Below are 18,215 nucleotides of genomic sequence, written 5' to 3'. Positions count from 1 at the left end.
GGAGAGGCCACAATGTTTTCCCCCTACAAACAGAAGGAACACTGTGGAGCTGCAAAATCCTTACACAAGCAATTGTTATGCACTAGCTATTGCTAACTCTGGTTAAGTATGCTGTAGTGGTTGTGATAAAGGAGGGAATTTGTTTGAATTGCAACCAGGCAATTCAATTCTCTCTCACACTCATGAGAAATAGGATGTATCTTAGTAATATATTTATGGTACAAGATAATTTGTCTACTTTGTAGCAAGTATCACTAAATTAAGTGGAGCTTACTTATAGTTAAGCAGATACTGGATGTACTCATTTTGTTAATTATTTAATTATTATTTATTTCTAATATTTGTTTCCTATCAGCTGACATTGAAGTCTGTAAACTATTATTGCTTCTGTAAACAATGATTGCAGGGTGGCAATCGTGCAGTGACCTAGTAAACCACTTGCTTTCTCACTGTCTGCCTCCTCTTCCGGCTTGCAGTCCCCTCCTTCTCCTCTTGTTCTCTCCATTATCTTCTCCTCCCCTCTACCCTTACTCCTTTTCTCTTTATCCACTCTCCCTCCCTCCTTCTTGCTCTTGCCTACTGGAAAAGGAACAAAAACCTTCTGGCAAAGCTGACAGGTTTGCTCTCCAACAACATAAATTATTTTGCCACTCAGCCCTGTTTACGCAGAGGCTGTATTAAGACCAGGTAATCAGAAAGTGTAGATATTTACAACACAACAGGCAGGTAACACCAGCAGTGTATAATCTGGGACAATTTTCAGATTACTTTCGCTCTATTTCCCTCCCACAGTAAAGCTGAGGTCTATGGGCTTTGGGAGTGCCCTGGGCTGGTTTGAAGGCCATGGGGAAAAAGTTGGGGTTACATGAGTTGCACATTTCATACTCCTAGTGTAGTCTGTTGAAATACAGTTGATAGTTATGACTAAAGCAGATTAATTGAATCAGTGAAATTGAATAACTGTTGATTAATGATTAATGATTGATTAATGAGGTCTCCATTGATTCAGTGGCCCTGCTGAATGTTATTTGGGACAACTCGCTCTACATTTGTAAACCATATGACTTTAGTCTCTGGCATGTGGCATAGGGAAAAATGTGATTTACATCTGATGAGAGATTTAAAAAATTAAGTGAGTTTTTATGACTAAAAGGTTAAACATTGACTGGGAGGAGGTGGGCTAGAACATTTTGAGCTGCTCCCAGAATATTTTAGCCCCAGAGCTGCCCTGGATTACTCCCATTACCTCTGCAGTGATGCCCAGTGGCATCATTAGGCTTGGTGTCACTCGATGTGGTAACTCGTCGTGTCAGTTCCCCCAACTGACCTCTTCCTATACCACACCATACAAAATCTTTAGTAATGTTTTTGTACTAATGTTACTCATAAATCATAATTCTAATGTATCACTGAATGTAATAGTTGTGACATGAACAACTAGCAAAATTAAAATTAAACCTTTAAATTACAATATCATATGTACAGCCTATATGTATTCACATGTACATAGTTGCATGTGAATAATGTTAAAATTTGGTAAGATGTGATATTTTTAAAGAAAATTTTAAGATAATAAGTTTCATACAACTATAATTTTTAATTTTAAAAATGTATATTTAAAAAATAAATTAAAATTTAAAATTAAAATTTTAAAAAACTTGGGTCCTCTCCTTCTCTACTAATTGAACCTCACCTCACTCACACATTATCTTCAGCATTTTAAAGAGACTCAGGTGAATGTCAAAGTCTGTTCTACCAAAAGGCAGAAGCTTGGGGAGCAGTGATGTCACACCCCTTCGGGTGTCACCTAGTACAGCCTGTACCTCTTTAGTGACATCTCTGGTGATGCCAAGCAGCTTTCTACATGCCTTAGATGCAGTGAGGAACTGGCCTTACATCATGAAGATAGTCGGCACTCAAATTAGGAATTTTGTCTTGCATCAGGTAGACAGGTTATCAAGTTCTGTGTTTTTAAAAATCTTAATGATAAATAATTTCAAAAAGGGACAAGGTGGGATGGGAAGAAGGTGTTTAAAGGGGATTTCAGACATATTAAATATTTTTCTCTAAGTATATGTTTTTATTTATTTAGTAAATGTTCTAGGGAAACAAAGCAAATTTGCTTTGCAAAATAGCAAGACTAAACTAAATTTATTACATATACAGCTCAAATACCAAGTGCTTTAGAGGATCTTATTTATGCATGTACGTATTTAATTTATTAGCCCTCCCTATGTATATCTATATCTATAGATAGATATATCGTGGCTTTCTCCTATATAGAGCCCAAATCATTTACACCATACATTAAAACAATATGGCTAAAATAGTCTGAAATACAAAATTTAAAAATGCATTAAATACAATCCATTTAAAAACATTAAAATAGCTAAAAGCACATTGAAGCCTCTTTAACACATTAAGAGTCAGTATACCTGGTTCAGCACACATCTTCAAAACTATCACAGAACTCTGTAGAATTAAACCACTGTATCATATTCTCCTCTGTATTTGAAAGATTTGCTAGAGGAGAAAATGTCATTGAATCAGACTCCATCTGGGCTCATAAAACTGAAACGGTAGCTTTAAATCCATATGCTACTGGCTTAATATGACTTCATTAAAATTTTGTTCAGGAAATGCAATGTTAAGGGCTGAAAACAGAGTTAAAGGACCCATATTAGCCTCACTTGGATCACTGAAAGACTAACCTTCAGTGCCCAGATTTTTAAGATAAAGAAGAAAACACTCATCTTCGTGTACACTGTAACTGATATAAGATTTACAGGTGAATACAAAGCATGGGAGGTGGGGAGAAAATAATTTGTTACAGCTTCAAATGACTTCAACTGATGAGGAAACATAGGCCCTATACAGACAGCCAAAAGCGTCATCCTGGGGCCAATTTTAGGGCTCCGGAAGGCTGGGTGTTCATACGCGCCCATGCACCATCTTGCCGGCACCCCGCCCACATGGGGCACACAACGATAATGCGTGGGCATTTGCACACCCAAATGGCACTCGCTCAGTGTCAATGCATGTGAGCGCCATTATGGTGCTCCTAAAAAGAAGTTGCTCTAGGCGGCTTCTTTTTAGGGTGTGCCTCGGTGTCGTGCTGTGGGGTTGGTGCGGTGCTGACGAGGGGCAAAAATTGGCGCCATGGAGGTGCCCGTCTGTATCCCCCCATACTCCTGACATTTCACTGGATATGCTCCTGGAAAACAGTATGACCATATAATCCCCTTTTCCCAGATCTTAACCCTTCTCTGTAAAATCATATCTTGCCAAAGATATAGATGGAAATGCTTTCTTGATTTGGGGGTATTGGTCATGCTTAAACCTATTACCATGAGAACAGATATTGCTTCCTTTTCAAAACTAATAGAAGACTACACAATTAATTGGTGATGACGGTAAATTCCTAGTCCTGTAGGCCTTTTCTGAGGCCTTGCCCCATGTATCCTGCCCTGCAGCTGCCACCTTTATCTCAGTCCCCATTTCCATGCTATAATGGTTGTCTGCACAGGCAGCTCACTGACCCTCCCAGTGTCTGCTGCTGCCGCCATGGGTTACTCACTTGTTTGGTCAGAACTCTTAACATGATTGTGCGAACTGTGTTGCACCATGTTGAAACTGTGCACCTGGATGGCCACCAAAGAAGCAATATGAAACTCTGTGCAGGCTGGAGAACTCCTTTTCCCTCTCCCAGAAGTGGCAAAGAAGACAACACACTGATATCCCTCAAGGAGGCACTTTACTTCTGGTTGCACTGTATACACTCTTGTTCTCTCCGACAAAGTTACTCGCATAACACACAGCACAATCAATCCACACTGTACAAAGAGACTCCATCTCTTAAATATATGTTCCAGGCTCGGGCACTTTGTCAGCCTCTTCCTCCTGTGTTACATATTTACAGTTCCCCATTGTAGTGTGACTTTGCACCTTTGAGACTATGATGTCACCTCCTGCGACTCAGCACAGCTCAGTTGCTGACTCATCATAGCTCCTGAATGACCAAAGATAACCCCTTCACCTTTGTCTCACATCTGGACATTTTCCCTTAGGGCCTATTCCTAAAAGATGCCCAGTGATGGTAATATGCTGGGTCACCTCAGAACAAGTGACCTGCTGTCATGCCCAGCCTGGAAAATGACTCAGAGGACTCAGAGGATGAGCCAGAGCCTCTGGGACCTGAGCCTGCAATTGGGCCTAGCTCTGCTGTAGCAGAGTCTGGGTCCTCTCCAGAGGTTCAGCAGTCAAGTCTGCCCATGGTCGAGACTATGGACATAGAGAAGGATCAGGGAAATGTGCCTACCTTCAGGGAGGATTGCGCTGAAAAGTAGGGCCTTCAAAGGTCCCAGAGGCTTTATCAGAAACAAGCTGCTAATCCGACACACCTGAACGCCTGCTGCCTGCCTATTTTGGCAGTTGGAGCATGTGCAGTTGCCAGTGATTATCTGACCTTCTTGATGAAAGACTCTGTCTCTGGCTCCTGAATCCTTGCTTCTTGTACTGCTGACCCATCTTGATTATCTGGAACCCTTGACCTTGGACTGCCTTATCGACCTACCTATCTGATACCCTGGACCTCGGATGTCTCGACAACTCTTTTGGTAATACCTCTTGTGATACTGCACTTAGACTCAAAGACTTTGTTACTTGGCTCTGGCTCTGCCAGTCAAGGATTTGTTTGTTTGGGAGCTGAGTTGGCTTTATCAGCCATTTGGCCACTTGCCAGGACACCCACAGCGGCAGTAGATGTGCCAGGTGGTCCAGTACTACACAAGTGCAGACAATCACAGTGTTGCAGGAACAGAAGGCTCCAGATCTTTCCAGAAGTTTTGGAACAACAAGTACAATCATAGAATCATAGAGTTTGAAGAGGCCACAAGGACCATCTAATCCAACCCCTGTCATGCAGGAATACACAAAGCATTCCCAACTCCCAGAGGATGGCCATCCAGCTTCTTCTGGACACACTCCAGCTTATCAACATCCTTTTTGAACTGTGTTGTCCAGAACTGGACATGGTATTCCAACTGAGGCCTGACCAAAGCAAAATAGAGTGGCACTATTTCTTCCCTTGATCTAGACACTACATTCTATTGATGCAGCCTAGGATCATATTGACATTTTTAGCTGTTGTATCACACAGTTGATTTGTGTTCAGATTGTGGTCTTCTAAGACTCTTAGGCCCATTATAAACAGGCATAAAGTACGTCCTGGGGACGTACTAGGGTTAGGGAAAGTGCGTGCCTTACGCATGCACCTAACCCTAGTACGTCCCCAGGATGTACAAAATGGTGGCACCCTATACACATGGCACTTCCATTACGACGTCACAAATGTGCCACTTCCAAATGGGGCGGCACGGACATGATGTTGTCGTGCCGCGCGAGGGCTCATAGAGCGCCCTTTTCGCGGTGTGAGAAGGAGCTCCGAAACGGAGCTCCTTTCGCGGTTTGCGTCACTGGCGCAGCCTTTAGACGGCTGTGACAGCAAACGCAAGGGAGAAAGGGGCAGAATGGCCCCTTCCTCCTCCTCCCCGCCGCCATCGGGTGTCCTTGTGGCATGAAGCCCCAAGGACACCCCTTTCCAGGCCGTGGGGAAGCGGCCTTTTGACGCTTCCCCGCGGCCTGGAATGCGGCGGATCGGGGCCTTGGAGGCTGCCGTTCTGGCAGCTGAGGCCCCGATCCGGTGGGGAAAGGGGCGGGAACAGGCCGACCCAAATGGGCAGTCTGTAAACAGCTATAGATCCTTTTTATTAAACTGTTGTCAAGCTAGGTGTCACACAGCTTATATCTGACTCTTTAACTTTTTTTTTTTTTTGCCTAAGTGTGGCACCTTACATTTCTCTCTGTTGAAATTCATTTTGTAGTTTTGAGCCAGCTCTCTAATCTGCTAAAGTCTGATCCTGTCTTCTGGACCATTAGCTGCTACTCTTAATTTGGTGTCATATGAAAATTTGATAAGCATGCCCTCTGTTCTTTCATCCAAGTAGTTGATAAAGATGTTGAATAGCACTAGGCTCAGGACCAAACCCTGTGGCACCCCACTAGTTATATCTCTCCAGGATGAAGAGGAGCCATTAGTGAGCAACCTGTGAGTTCAGTCTGTCAACCAACTACAGATACAATTATTTTTATTCATTTTAACCTTTTTATGTTCTGGCTGTGTTGTGGGACATGCCAGATGTCGTCTGGACTGCCAGCACCAGGACCAGGTTTGGGCCATGCATCCTCCAAGTAGGAAAATGCCAGAAAGGGGGGAGGGGTTGCCCCATTAAGACAAGTTGATGCTGTGCATTACAACCTTGCCACATTGGCCCTGTAACAGCATGATGTGCACATTTTCATCTGCATTTATTCTGTTATCATCACCCTCATTTGTGCTTCATGGTTGGTTTGGTTCGATGTATTTTTTTAAAAAAATAGCTGTAATCTATTACAGCATGATGACATATGGCATACCTATAATTGTCCAAATCTTTCATAAAAAGAGGTGCCATAGGTAGAGAAATAGACCACACTATCCTCCACCATTTTTTATTTGTTTCTCCTGTGGAAGACAAATGTGCTTATCAGATTAGTCAATTGTTTCAGGTTGTCCTGTTCAAAATTGCTTTGCTCATACCTAATTATGCTGTAATAACATGATTGCATCCTTACAATGCACCCATCACTGCTCAGAGCTCACACTGGAGATTATCATAAGAGAGGGACAGTGTTATTCTCCTATCCTTAAACTTGGCTAATTGTGTGACTGGGGGACAAAGATTATTACACTACCGTGTGCTTCTGTCATCCTTTTCCCATGTGTAAAGTGTTATGGAGCTATCCCTGCACACTTCTCCCATCATTAAAGTGTCATGGCGCCATCATTTGGTATTAAGGAGAGTTACCATTAATACCAAATGATGGCTCCATTACTCTTTACCAACAGGAGAAATGTGTGGAGATGGCTCCATGACACTTTACTCATGGGAGAAGTATGTGGGGTGTGATCTCCAATCGCTCAACTAGCAGACTTTTAAGACAGGAGAAAGACGCTGTCCCTTCTCTGTGATAATCTCCATTGTGAGAAGGACCACACCATCTCCTGCCATTTTTGATATCTTTCTGCTGTGAAAAAATCAAAAGTGTTTCTCATGCTAGTAAGTTGTTTTAGGTTAACCTGTTCTACAATTAATTCATTTGTACACATTAAGCTATATTAACAATATTATGACATGATGCCATGGCATTATTATACTATTGCCTTAAAATGTAATTTTAATTTAATGATAGCAACACTGTGGTATGTGGTACCACAGGAAAGCAATGTGGACACTGGTTAAATGCTGGTATTGCAGCCAAAATGTGGTGAGTTTGATCCTGCAGGGCTCCTGGTTGACTTAGCCTCCATCTTTTTGTAGACTGATAAAATGAGTATCCAGCTTGTTGGGGGCAACTGGCTAACGCATTATTAACCGCTTAGAGAGTGCTCATCACTATAAAGTGGTATAGAAATGCAAGTGCTATTGCTGTTGTTACTGCACTATAACAGAAAACCATTTATATAAAAAAAAAATTCTGAAAGGTATTTCAATATAGACTGCAAAATAACACAGCTATTCTTTTCAGAGGTTTTGCCCTCCCTGCCAAAGTACTGGAAATAACCTGAGATTTCCCTGCTTAAAATTTCCTTGGGAATCCTGGAGGGAAGGACAACCAGACCACATGCACACCAAACCCACTAAGAGATTATTCTCACTATAAAATGGAATGAGACACCTACACTCAGTTTGGCTACTGAATCAAAGCAGGAAAGAGGATCAGTGAAAGGTTATTTTTAGTATAAAAAAATCATGTTCCTAATAAATGTACATCACAGTACCAGGAGAACCATGGGACCATGCAGTATTGCTGAAAAAAGGTGGGACCATACCCGCTTATGGTGATATAACAACACTGTGTGATAAGGACCCAGAAGATGGATTAGGATCCCATTGACTACACATTTTGACTCAGTTACCAATGGCAATGCTTCAATTATTATTTTATTCTGATGATAAATGCATACAGATATAGTTTCATTCTTGAGAATGAAGAATTGAAAGTGGAATAAATAAAAATAATTACTGAAAATATCCTAAATAATTAAATAAAGACATATGCTTTATTAGAAGGGAATTTAACAGTACACTCCATTAAATATCATCCTGATTATTATAATTAATCCATGGGACTGTCTCTTGTACTGAAGTCTATATATCTCAGGAGGCTTTAATTAGTGAAGATATTAGTTAATGAAAATAATCATATTTGCCTATTAACATTTTAAGTGAAAAATAGTGGGTTTAATAATCTAAATTCTAGCTATTTCTTAATTGTCCCTTTCTTGAGCAACTAACCATTCTTTTATACTGGTAAATCAAGAATACATAGCATTTGTAGATTAAGGTTTGAAAGAATCTAGGATTTGTGATGGTAAGAGCTAAAGCAGGATTTTGTCTCTGAGGAGTAAGCACTTCTTTTGAAGTATTAAAGGAAGAAAGAATATTATCCTGAAAGAAGTATCCATCCTAAATTAATGTCATGCTGAGGCATTTTCAGTAGAAACCTAAAAATGCAGTTTATATTTTCTGCATCTTAAAATTGTAACACTTCATCTAACTGGAAATTTACTGACACAATAGTTGTGCATTTGCTGCAGAAGAAATCAAGGTCAGAAGACTCTCACATCAGTACTTTCAGTCCTCTATTTGAAGGACTTTTAGAGGACAATAGGTTTGTCCATCCCATGTCAAATTTCAGGATAAGTAGTCAGAAAAAGTATCGAGTAACAACCACAGTGCATGCTTAGCATTTACACAGACTGCAGGTTTTTGTGTTATTTTTTTAAAATTCCATGTGAAAGATAGCAATTATTTCTAAATAAATAAGTCTATACTGTATATAAATTAGCACATAAATATTTAATGCAAATATGTATCCTGTTTTGATCAGTGGGTCAACATTGGCATTTCGTAGTAGGATAACACCCCACACTCAAAGGCTGTCCCAAGATAAGAGAAGAAATCTACAGGCCAGTCAGCATGAATGTAATACCTGGAGAAATCATAGAATTTATTATACTGAAATATATCTGCTAGTATCTTGATGACAGCACAGTGATCAGTAAAAACCAGCATGGGTATGTTAAGAACAAATCCTGACAAACAAATATGATACAGTATCTTTTTAAAATCATGTTTAGTAGATTTAGAATCCTGTGGATGTCATTCGTCTAGATTTCAGCAAAGCATTTGATAAAATTCCCCATAATATTTTGATTGGTGAACTAATTAAATATAGGATACACAGAAACACCATTAAATAAATTTATAATTGGTTGGAAAACTATACTCTCAGAGCTGTCATCAGTGGTTGTGCCTCATACTGGAATGCCTCAGAGTTCTGTCCCAGGGACATTACTCTTCAACATTTTTATCAGTTACTTAGATGGCAAGGTGGAGGCACTCCTTATCAAGTTTGCAGATGATACAAAACTGGGAAGGATAGCATACAGAATTCAAAAGGGCCTAAATAAACTAGAAAATAGGGCAGAAATTAATAAAATGAAATTCAATTGAGACAAATGCAAAATTCATTCAGGCCTCAAAACCAAAATGCACATGTATGGGAGGGCAATACATAGTTCAACTGTAGTACAAGCAAAAAAGACTATGGGATTATTGTTGGTCATAAACTGAACATGACCTGCAGTTGATGCTGTAGCAAAACATGGGAATGCTATTTTAGTCTGCATTAATAGAAGAATAGTTTCCAAGTCAAGGGAAGTAATAGTCCCAATAGATTATGTTCTGGTTAGGCATCATCTGGAGTAATGTGTGTAGTTCTAGATGCCTTATTTTAAGGATATAGACATGTTGGAGCAGGTTCAGGGAAGGACAGCAAGGATGATAAGAGGTGTTCAGAGCAAAACATATGAGGAAAGGCTGAAGGAGCTGGTCATGTTGAGCCTGGTGAAGAGAAGATGGCCTGTTCTTTGTTGCCTCAGAGGGTAGGACCAGGTCTAACAACTTTAAGTTGCAGGAGGGTAGATTTCAGTTGAACAATAGAAGAAACACCTCAACATTAGGAGGAACTTCCTGACAGTTAGGGCTGTTCGAAAGTGGAACACACTCACTGTGAGAGTGGTGGAGTCTCCTTCCTTGGAAGTCTTTAAACAGAGGCTGGAAGGCTGTCAGGTAGGCTTTGATTGAGAGTTCCTGCATGGCAGGGGGTTGGATTGGATGGCCCTTGTGGTCTCTTACAACTCTACGATTCTGTGATTCTATGATAGTAAAAGTGGTTTAACAATAGAACAAATAATCTAGATATGTGGTGGGGTCTCTTGTCTCTGGATGTCTTCAAAAAGAGGCTGGACAGCTACCTGCTTTCGATGTTCTGACGAAGTCCTGCAATGAGCAGGGGGTTGGATGGCCCACGAGGCCACTTCCAATTCTATATTTCCATGGTTCTATGATTTTATGATTACAAGAAGGAAAAGAAGAAATGTCTTGAACATGTGGAGAATTTTGTTCACATGATTCCTCTTTTCTTTCTTCCCAGGCCTGAAACTTGGCTTGGGCAGGCCGGAAAAAGGCAGATAAATATGAGATAAGGAATCCTTTCCTTTTGAGAAATTGGTTTGCTTAACCAGAGCCCAGAGTTATAGGGGATACTGGACTACAATGGCCCAAAACAGACAGGACAAAAGGGCCACCGTTAGGTTGCACTGGAGGTGTGGCATTTATATGACACATGCCCCGAACATGGCTGGAAGCTGCACCAAGCTTGCCCCAATCCAGAAGAGTCAGATCAAAAAGGAGTTGGGGGGGAACGCTCCTTTTTTAAATTTAAAAGCCTACTTTACCTTGCCATATAAGCCATATAGGGACTGTGCAGACCGCCTCCATTTTCTCCAGATCAGGGCTGTGGCAACTGCACACCACAGCCCCGATCTGGCCTTTCCAGGGCAGAAAAAAGAGCTGCAAAAAGTGGCTTCTTTTTGCACCCTGGAAAGGGCGATAGCTGCAGCACTGTGGCTTTGAGGTGTTCCTTTGGCGCTACATCATGTGGACGCAGCGCCAAAGGAGCGACTTAAAGCCATGTGCCATGTGGAGTGGTGTGCGGTGTCACACTGCCTGGGGGTGGAGTTGGGGCATGCGTCATGTGGATGCAATGCCCTGACTCCACCTCCAGGCCAGACTTTAAGGCCTATGTGCACAGCCCCATAGTCAACAAAGTGGCATTGGGAACATGTTAACTAGGAGATAATCAGACTGAGATCTCTTCTCTGATGATTTCTGTACTCTGTGGAAGGACTCCAGCCAGAGCGCCAAATTGTATGTGTGATATGAGTGGGATGTTACTTCCAGTTCACATTATTTATATCACTACATTTTTGTGTATCCAGGTAGGGTACAGTTGGATAGAATTGCTACTGAATTTTTATTTTAACACATAACCTTGAATTTCGAACTCCTGTTGTATTTCTAGAGTTATTAAAATATACATGTTTGGGTGAGCAAATGATTACAAATAGGATAATGATAGAGATTTATGAGAACATTCAGCAACATTTCTTCTGTGCCTTTGAGCTAGACGTGTAGGTTGTGCTTTTGTTTTATGATGTCTGCAAGAAAAGAGTGCTGCCTTGGCTTTAACTGGCATGAAATGCTGCCTCCAGATTCTTAACTTACACAAAGCAGACTCAACATGTCATGACAGGTTTCAGGAGATATATTGGTTCCTACAAAGGTATCAAATTAGCCTTAAAAGCACTTTGAGTTATAAGTCAGTGAACAATTTGGGACAACTGATGTTTTGACAGAAGTAAAAGTCTGAGTGCAGCACTAGATGCTCCAGGAATTATGTGATGCTGTTCTACAAGCTATTTCTAACATAAGATTTATCCCCTTTTTGGTTTTGAAATGGCACCACAGGAGACTCATTTACATCTAAACTTATGTTTTCTCTTTTAGCACCAAGTTATGGTCTATAACAGTGGAGAACACTTTTGCATTTTTATGTTTTGTTTTATTGTAAAATGAGTTGGGATTCATTTGCATGAAAAGAAATGGAAGAAATGCAATCTGTATTATGCTCTGTTAAAATAAATCCAGTAATCTTCAGGCTTCCTATCATTAATGACCTCATTTCACAGATCACTAATTTTGTCAATGAGGAGCAGCAACAGGTCCTTTTATGTAAATCATGTTGCCTTACAGATCTCATATCCCAGTCTATGAAGGTGCCTTCTCAGTTCAAGACAAAAGCTTGAGCATGCATGTTACACTCGTCATGGGCCTAATCCCTGCCTCAAGGACACCACACATGTAAACACACACATCATACACACTTGTTTGTGATTGGGACAGTTTTTTTCTGTCACAATAAGGACTGATACAGATTATCAGGACATCCACATGCTTTCTGCCCACTTACCCCCTCTTGGTTCCTTTTACAAGTAGAATCAGGGTGGCCAAACAAATAAAAATTACCAGGCACTGTGATTTCTTTATTGTGGCATTTGAACCATAGACACACTCTCACACAAGCCAGACTCATAAAGCAGCAATAAAACAAGGCTTATCTTAGAACGGATTTGGAAAAATAAATGATGTCGCACCAGCATACGTGTTATATTCATTATATGAAAGCAATCTTGTGAGGAAGATGTGCTGGCTGGAAAGTCTTAAGGCTTCTCCCAGGACATAATTCTTTGCTAATTTTGTTCTCATAGGAAGCCATGTGTAATATTAGCAATTTTCTTCTTGCTGTGCAATTGTTCAAGACTATTTCCAATCTGGTGCAGAATTCATACATTTTTTTAACAACAACAACAACAACAACAAAAGAAAAAGGAAAAGGAAAAAAGAAAAACATTTTGTGCAGGAAAGAGCATTTTCTGCATCAAAAATAATATTTTTGTGCAGGGATACTGTTTTTTGTGCAGAAAAGGCTCTTTCCTGCAGAAAAAGTGCAAATTTTGTGTAGAATAATTCCTGAAATTTGAACATTTTTGCAGTCCAGGAGTTTCCGCTTCCGGATTTCCTGACACTTAATGAACATGTTTTTAAATTACTTTTCAAATACTACCAGGTATTTTTTTTGGGGGGGGGGGCATACTCATGAAAGGCAGAGAAATCTGAGAAGAGTACAGAAATTAAACACAAGGAATTTGTTTCTTATTATTTTCTTCTTAGCAATAAAACTAAAATGTATTACTTTTTTCCATTTTCTATGACAATAAAAATAAGGAGGAAAGTAGCTAGTCAGTCTTTCCCCTTTCTGATTGAAATTTCTGTATTTCCCAGCTTTGTTTGTTTGTAGACAAACCTTCAGAATTTTGATTAGTGCAATGTGTATCTAGAGGCAGTATGTATCTACACTACACAAGTACAGCTGTCTAATCCCACTTTAACTGCCATGGCTCTGACCGGTGGGATTCTGGGATTTGCAGTATAGTGAGTTAAGAATTGTGTGCTAGAGAGCTCTGGTCTCCTCTCTTCTACCAACACAGAATTCTAAGTACTATGCCAAATTACAAATCTCAGGTTTCCAATAGTGAAGAAGCAGTGGAACTGCTGGAACTGTTTACCTCAGGTACATTCTTTGGATCAAAGTCTTTGTAAGCATAAATGAGAAATAGAAAATATCTGACGTCCAGATGTTTGTCTACAACTTGCATCATCTCTTACTCTTATCTGTGCTTATCATACTACATTTCCAATCTGAACTCCCCCACCCCACCATGCTTTTCTTGTGCAGTAGGATAAGAAAAAGACATAGCCAGTAATTATATCTTTGAAAGTAATGTGTACTTTGACCCGTAGCAGCAATGGTTTTGTTTAATAAGCCAATTATACTATAATTCATTTCCTCTGTGAAGAGCAGAGGCATGAAGGACATGTCTTTCCCTTTCGTGTGCCACACGCTTTCCGTTGGTCACTTTCACAGCATTGCTTGCATTTTCATTTCAGACGGACGCAGCTTTAATGTATGATGCTGTTCATGTGGTGTCAGTGGCTGTCCAGCAGTTCCCACAGATGACTGTCAGTTCGTTACAGTGTAATCGGCACAAACCATGGCGCTTTGGGACCCGCTTCATGAATCTCATTAAAGAGGTACATCACTAACAAAATCCGCTCTGCTTGGTCTTTCTCTGTTGTCCATCAGTAGAAATTCAGATCTGCAACCCTTTTTTCTTCTTCTTTGAGGTTTGCAGTCAAGATAAATATGTCCATTTGCAGACAATTTGCAGTGAAATGTCCAATAAGGCACAAAAGTCATAAGAGGTTGTATAATGAACAAGGAATGTCATTTTGCTATGCTAGGCGATATCATCTCAGCTAATCATAACAATATAAAATATAAGCACAACAGTATGTTCCTGCTTACATTTTTTGATGCTAAACTTTTCAATGTCCTTTTTACTTTGTCAAATGTCTCCAAACATTCTCCACTTTCCTGTGCTTTAATAGCATCTACATTTTAAGACTTGATTACTTTTACAATTACCTCAAATTATCCTCAATATAAGCCTGTCATTTTACAAATTAATCTGTAAAAATGAATATAATTGGATGATGTAAAGGTAAGCACTGTTGATTGTTTAACACCTAGTCATATGGAACTGCATTTTCTGTTCTTGTAAGCACTGAGATTTTGCCAGTTACGTAGATTGATTTGGAGGTACAGGGTCAAATTCAAAGTTTGTTTTGGACCCCAAAGGAGATCTTCGATATGAAAATAGTATTAACATTCTCAGCTTTCATATGGTAACAGTGTCTTCACTGTTGTCAGAAAATGACCATTACAAGGGCAGGAGGTACTGCTGGAAATGACAAGCAAGCAAACAGTAACAAAGCAAATACAAAATCAGACTTTTTTCTCTGAAGGAGTAAATAAACAAAAGCCAGGATCTGTAAAGCAGCAATAATGACTTTGTGGCAAAACAAACAAAAACAAAAAACAAAAACAAAAAACCTTTTCATTGTAAGTCCATGGTAGTAAAATATATGGTGATATCCATTTTACACCTTTTGCCCAAAATCCAGTTAGCAGCCTTTTTTAAAAAAATAAGTGATGCATAAACACGTATTTTAACATAGGATGGAGAAGCAAACATTCCATTCCAAAGCAATAAACCAAGGATACATCTGTACTGTAGAAATAATACAGTTTGATTCCATTTTAACTGCTGTAGCTTCATTATTATTATTATTATTATTATTATTATTTATATAGCGCTGTAGATTTGTACATAAAAACAATAAATATAAAAGAGAAAACCTGCCTATGGTGTACAATCTAAGAAATAATAGGATAATACATATAAAATACATAGCAATACAGGAAATGGTTCAATAAAACAGGCAACAAAAAAGAACATCAAACAGCAAATGATAATCATGCAATGCCTGGGAATGCTTCTCTGAACACGATGGTCTTCAACTCTGTTTTAAAGCTGGTTAAAGAAGTGATGGCCCTTGCTCGTGGGGGAAGAAGGTTCCAGGAGTGAGGGGCAGCAAGTGAAAAGGGGTGAATCCGGGATGGGGCAGAGGAAATCCTGGTCTTGGAACAGCTAACCTTGACTACTAGAACAGAGGGCCCAAGTGGGAAGGTTAAGAGAAAGAAGGTCTGATAAGTAAGGAGGGGCCAGCCCATGGAGGGCTTTAAACGTTGACAGCAGGAGCTTATACTGAATATAGAAAGGGAGGGGGAGCCAGTGAAGGGATGCCAACAAAGGAGAGATATGGTCAGAGTGGTGGGCGGATGTGATAATGTGTGCAGCTGAATGCTGGACAGAAATTAAAGGGCGGAGGTGAGAAAGAGGAAGCCCAGTCAGGAGGATGTTACAGAAATCAAGCCGTGAGACCACCATGGACCAGGATCTTGACATTAGAGACGGAGAGATATGGTCGGATTTTGGCAATATTGTATAAAAAGAATCTGCAAGCTTTGGCTGTGGTCTGGATCTGAAGGATACACGACAGAGAAGAATCAAAGATAAAACGAAGACTACAGGCTTGCTGGACTGGTTGAATAGAAATGTTTTTCACAGAGACAGAAAAGGAGGGTTGAAGGGTGGACTTAGGAGGAAAGACAAGAAGCTCCATCTTGGACATGTTGAGCTTCAAGCGCCGATGGCGCATCCACTGCGAGACGGCTGTGAGACAAGACAAAACTTGCTGTTCAAGCCTTGGAGAAAGGTCAGGGGTGAAAAGATACAACTGGGTGTCAGATGGTAGGAAAAACCAAAAGAGCTAATGAGTTTACCTAAGGACAGTGTGTAGAGAGAAAACAGAAGAGGACCCAGAACAGAGCCCTGGGGAACTCCAACAGATAAGGGAACAGAGGATGAAGTCTGACCACCTGTGACCACTGCAAAAGATCTGTCTGACAAATAAGATCTAAACCAGTCGAGAACAGAGTCTGAGAACCCAAGGTCAGAAAGTATATCAACTAGAAGACAGTGATCAACAGTGTCAAAGGCTGCAGACAAATCAAGAAGGATGAGAACAGAGTAAAGGCCATTAGCCTTGGCCCGTAATAGGTCATTCGAGATCTTAGTGAGAGCTGTCTCTGTAGAATGCCGTGGGTGGAAACCAGACTGAAAGGGATCAAGAATGGAGTTGGCTTCAAGAAACTCAAGACAGCAAGAATAAACAACCCGTTCCAAAACCTTAGAAAGAAAGGGAAGAAGAGAAATTGGATGATAGCTAGACAAAGAGGAGGGGTCAAGAGAAGGTTTTTTTTCAGAATTGGGGAAATGAGAGGCTATAGAAATTAGAAGACGAGTAGGAATTGGATCAAGAGAACAAGTTTCAGGTTTGGAAAAGTTCAGAAATGTAGAGAGTTCATCCAAAGAAGCAGGAGGAAACAGAAATTTTTTTAGGCGAGGGCGATAGAAGATTATAGATAGAAGAAGAATCGGGAGGGACTATCTCAGAGTGAATAGTGGTGATCTTTGAGATTAAATAATTAGTGAAGTCATTAGGAGAGAATGATGAAGAGACAGGAGGAGAGAGAGGTTTAAGCAAAGAGGTGAAGGTGGAGAACAAACACTGCGGGTGCCTCTCATTGGCAGAGATCAATGATTTATAATAATTCTGTTTTGTCATAGACAGGGCACGTGAGAAGGAAGAAAGACCAAATTTGAAATGAATAAAATCAAACCACTGTTTGGACTTTCTCCAAAGACATTTGACCGCTCTAGAGCAGGACCGGAGAAACTTAACAATGGGCATAAGCCAGGGCTGAGCCTAATCATAGATGAAGAAGTGCGTACAGAGACAGGGGCAAAGCTGTCAAGAGTCGAGGAAAAAATGCTGGTGCCTAACAAGACTAAAAATCTCAAGAATCTGTAGGATGGACAGATGGCAGTTAAAGTGGTGTCAAACTGTATTATTTCTACAATGAATATGCACCCTAGATGATGATGATGATGATTAACCTTTATTTATGATTTACACAGCATGTACATACAATCTTTTAATCAGACGGTTCCCTGCCCTCAGGCTTACAATCTAAAAAGACACAACACATAAGGAGAATATATAGATCTGGATTATAGTCATTACTGGGCTCAGAGGAAGTAATTGGTTACAAAACAGAGTTTGGAAGCAATGAGCTATAAGCAACACAGTGACTAATCATTATTTTTTTGGAGTTTGGGGATAAGATGGGTGTACCAAACTTAGATATCAGAAGCAATCTAACAAGTAAGAGGAAATTTACACTATAGGTATAATGGAAAATGATTTCCAATCAATTTTAATTGTTAAATTTTAAAGGTCATCTTTAGAATCATTTGACAGAAATTTTCAAAGTTTATGCCATTTCTCATTAACTTTAGGATTATTACTCTCTCTAAATGTAACAGAAAGTAACATGAAAGAAGTGGAATGAACACCACAAGTAACACAATCAGTTGTTTTCTCAGTGGCATAACATGGAACAGCAACAGGTTACCTTTCAAATCCTGTGATGAATAATGGGAATAAATTACTTTTTTGGGGGGGGGGGGATGTTCCAAGTTCTCTGCAGAAATTCTGAAAAACTGGATATTGGACATTTCCAAATAATACTTAAGCTAACTTAGGATACAGTCTTCTTGTCTTTTGTTTTTTAAAAAAAGATCCTAAAGTTCAAAACAAGCTAATAGTGACAGGTTACAG

General features: G+C 40.0%; 1 protein-coding gene across 1 annotated transcript in view; it reads left to right on the top strand.

Moving 5' to 3' along the window:
• GRIK2 (glutamate ionotropic receptor kainate type subunit 2) overlaps window positions 1–18,215 on the top strand; it is a 430,590-nt gene that overhangs the window by 133,070 nt on the left and 279,305 nt on the right. The window contains 1 exon segment of the mRNA XM_042457168.1: window positions 14,016–14,159. Within this exon segment, the coding sequence (XP_042313102.1) occupies window positions 14,016–14,159 (144 nt within the window).

Source organism: Sceloporus undulatus, chromosome 1, assembly GCF_019175285.1.
Source record: "Sceloporus undulatus isolate JIND9_A2432 ecotype Alabama chromosome 1, SceUnd_v1.1, whole genome shotgun sequence".
Taxonomy (NCBI): Eukaryota; Metazoa; Chordata; class Lepidosauria; order Squamata; family Phrynosomatidae; genus Sceloporus; species Sceloporus undulatus.
This window is presented reverse-complemented; position numbering and strand designations above follow the sequence as displayed.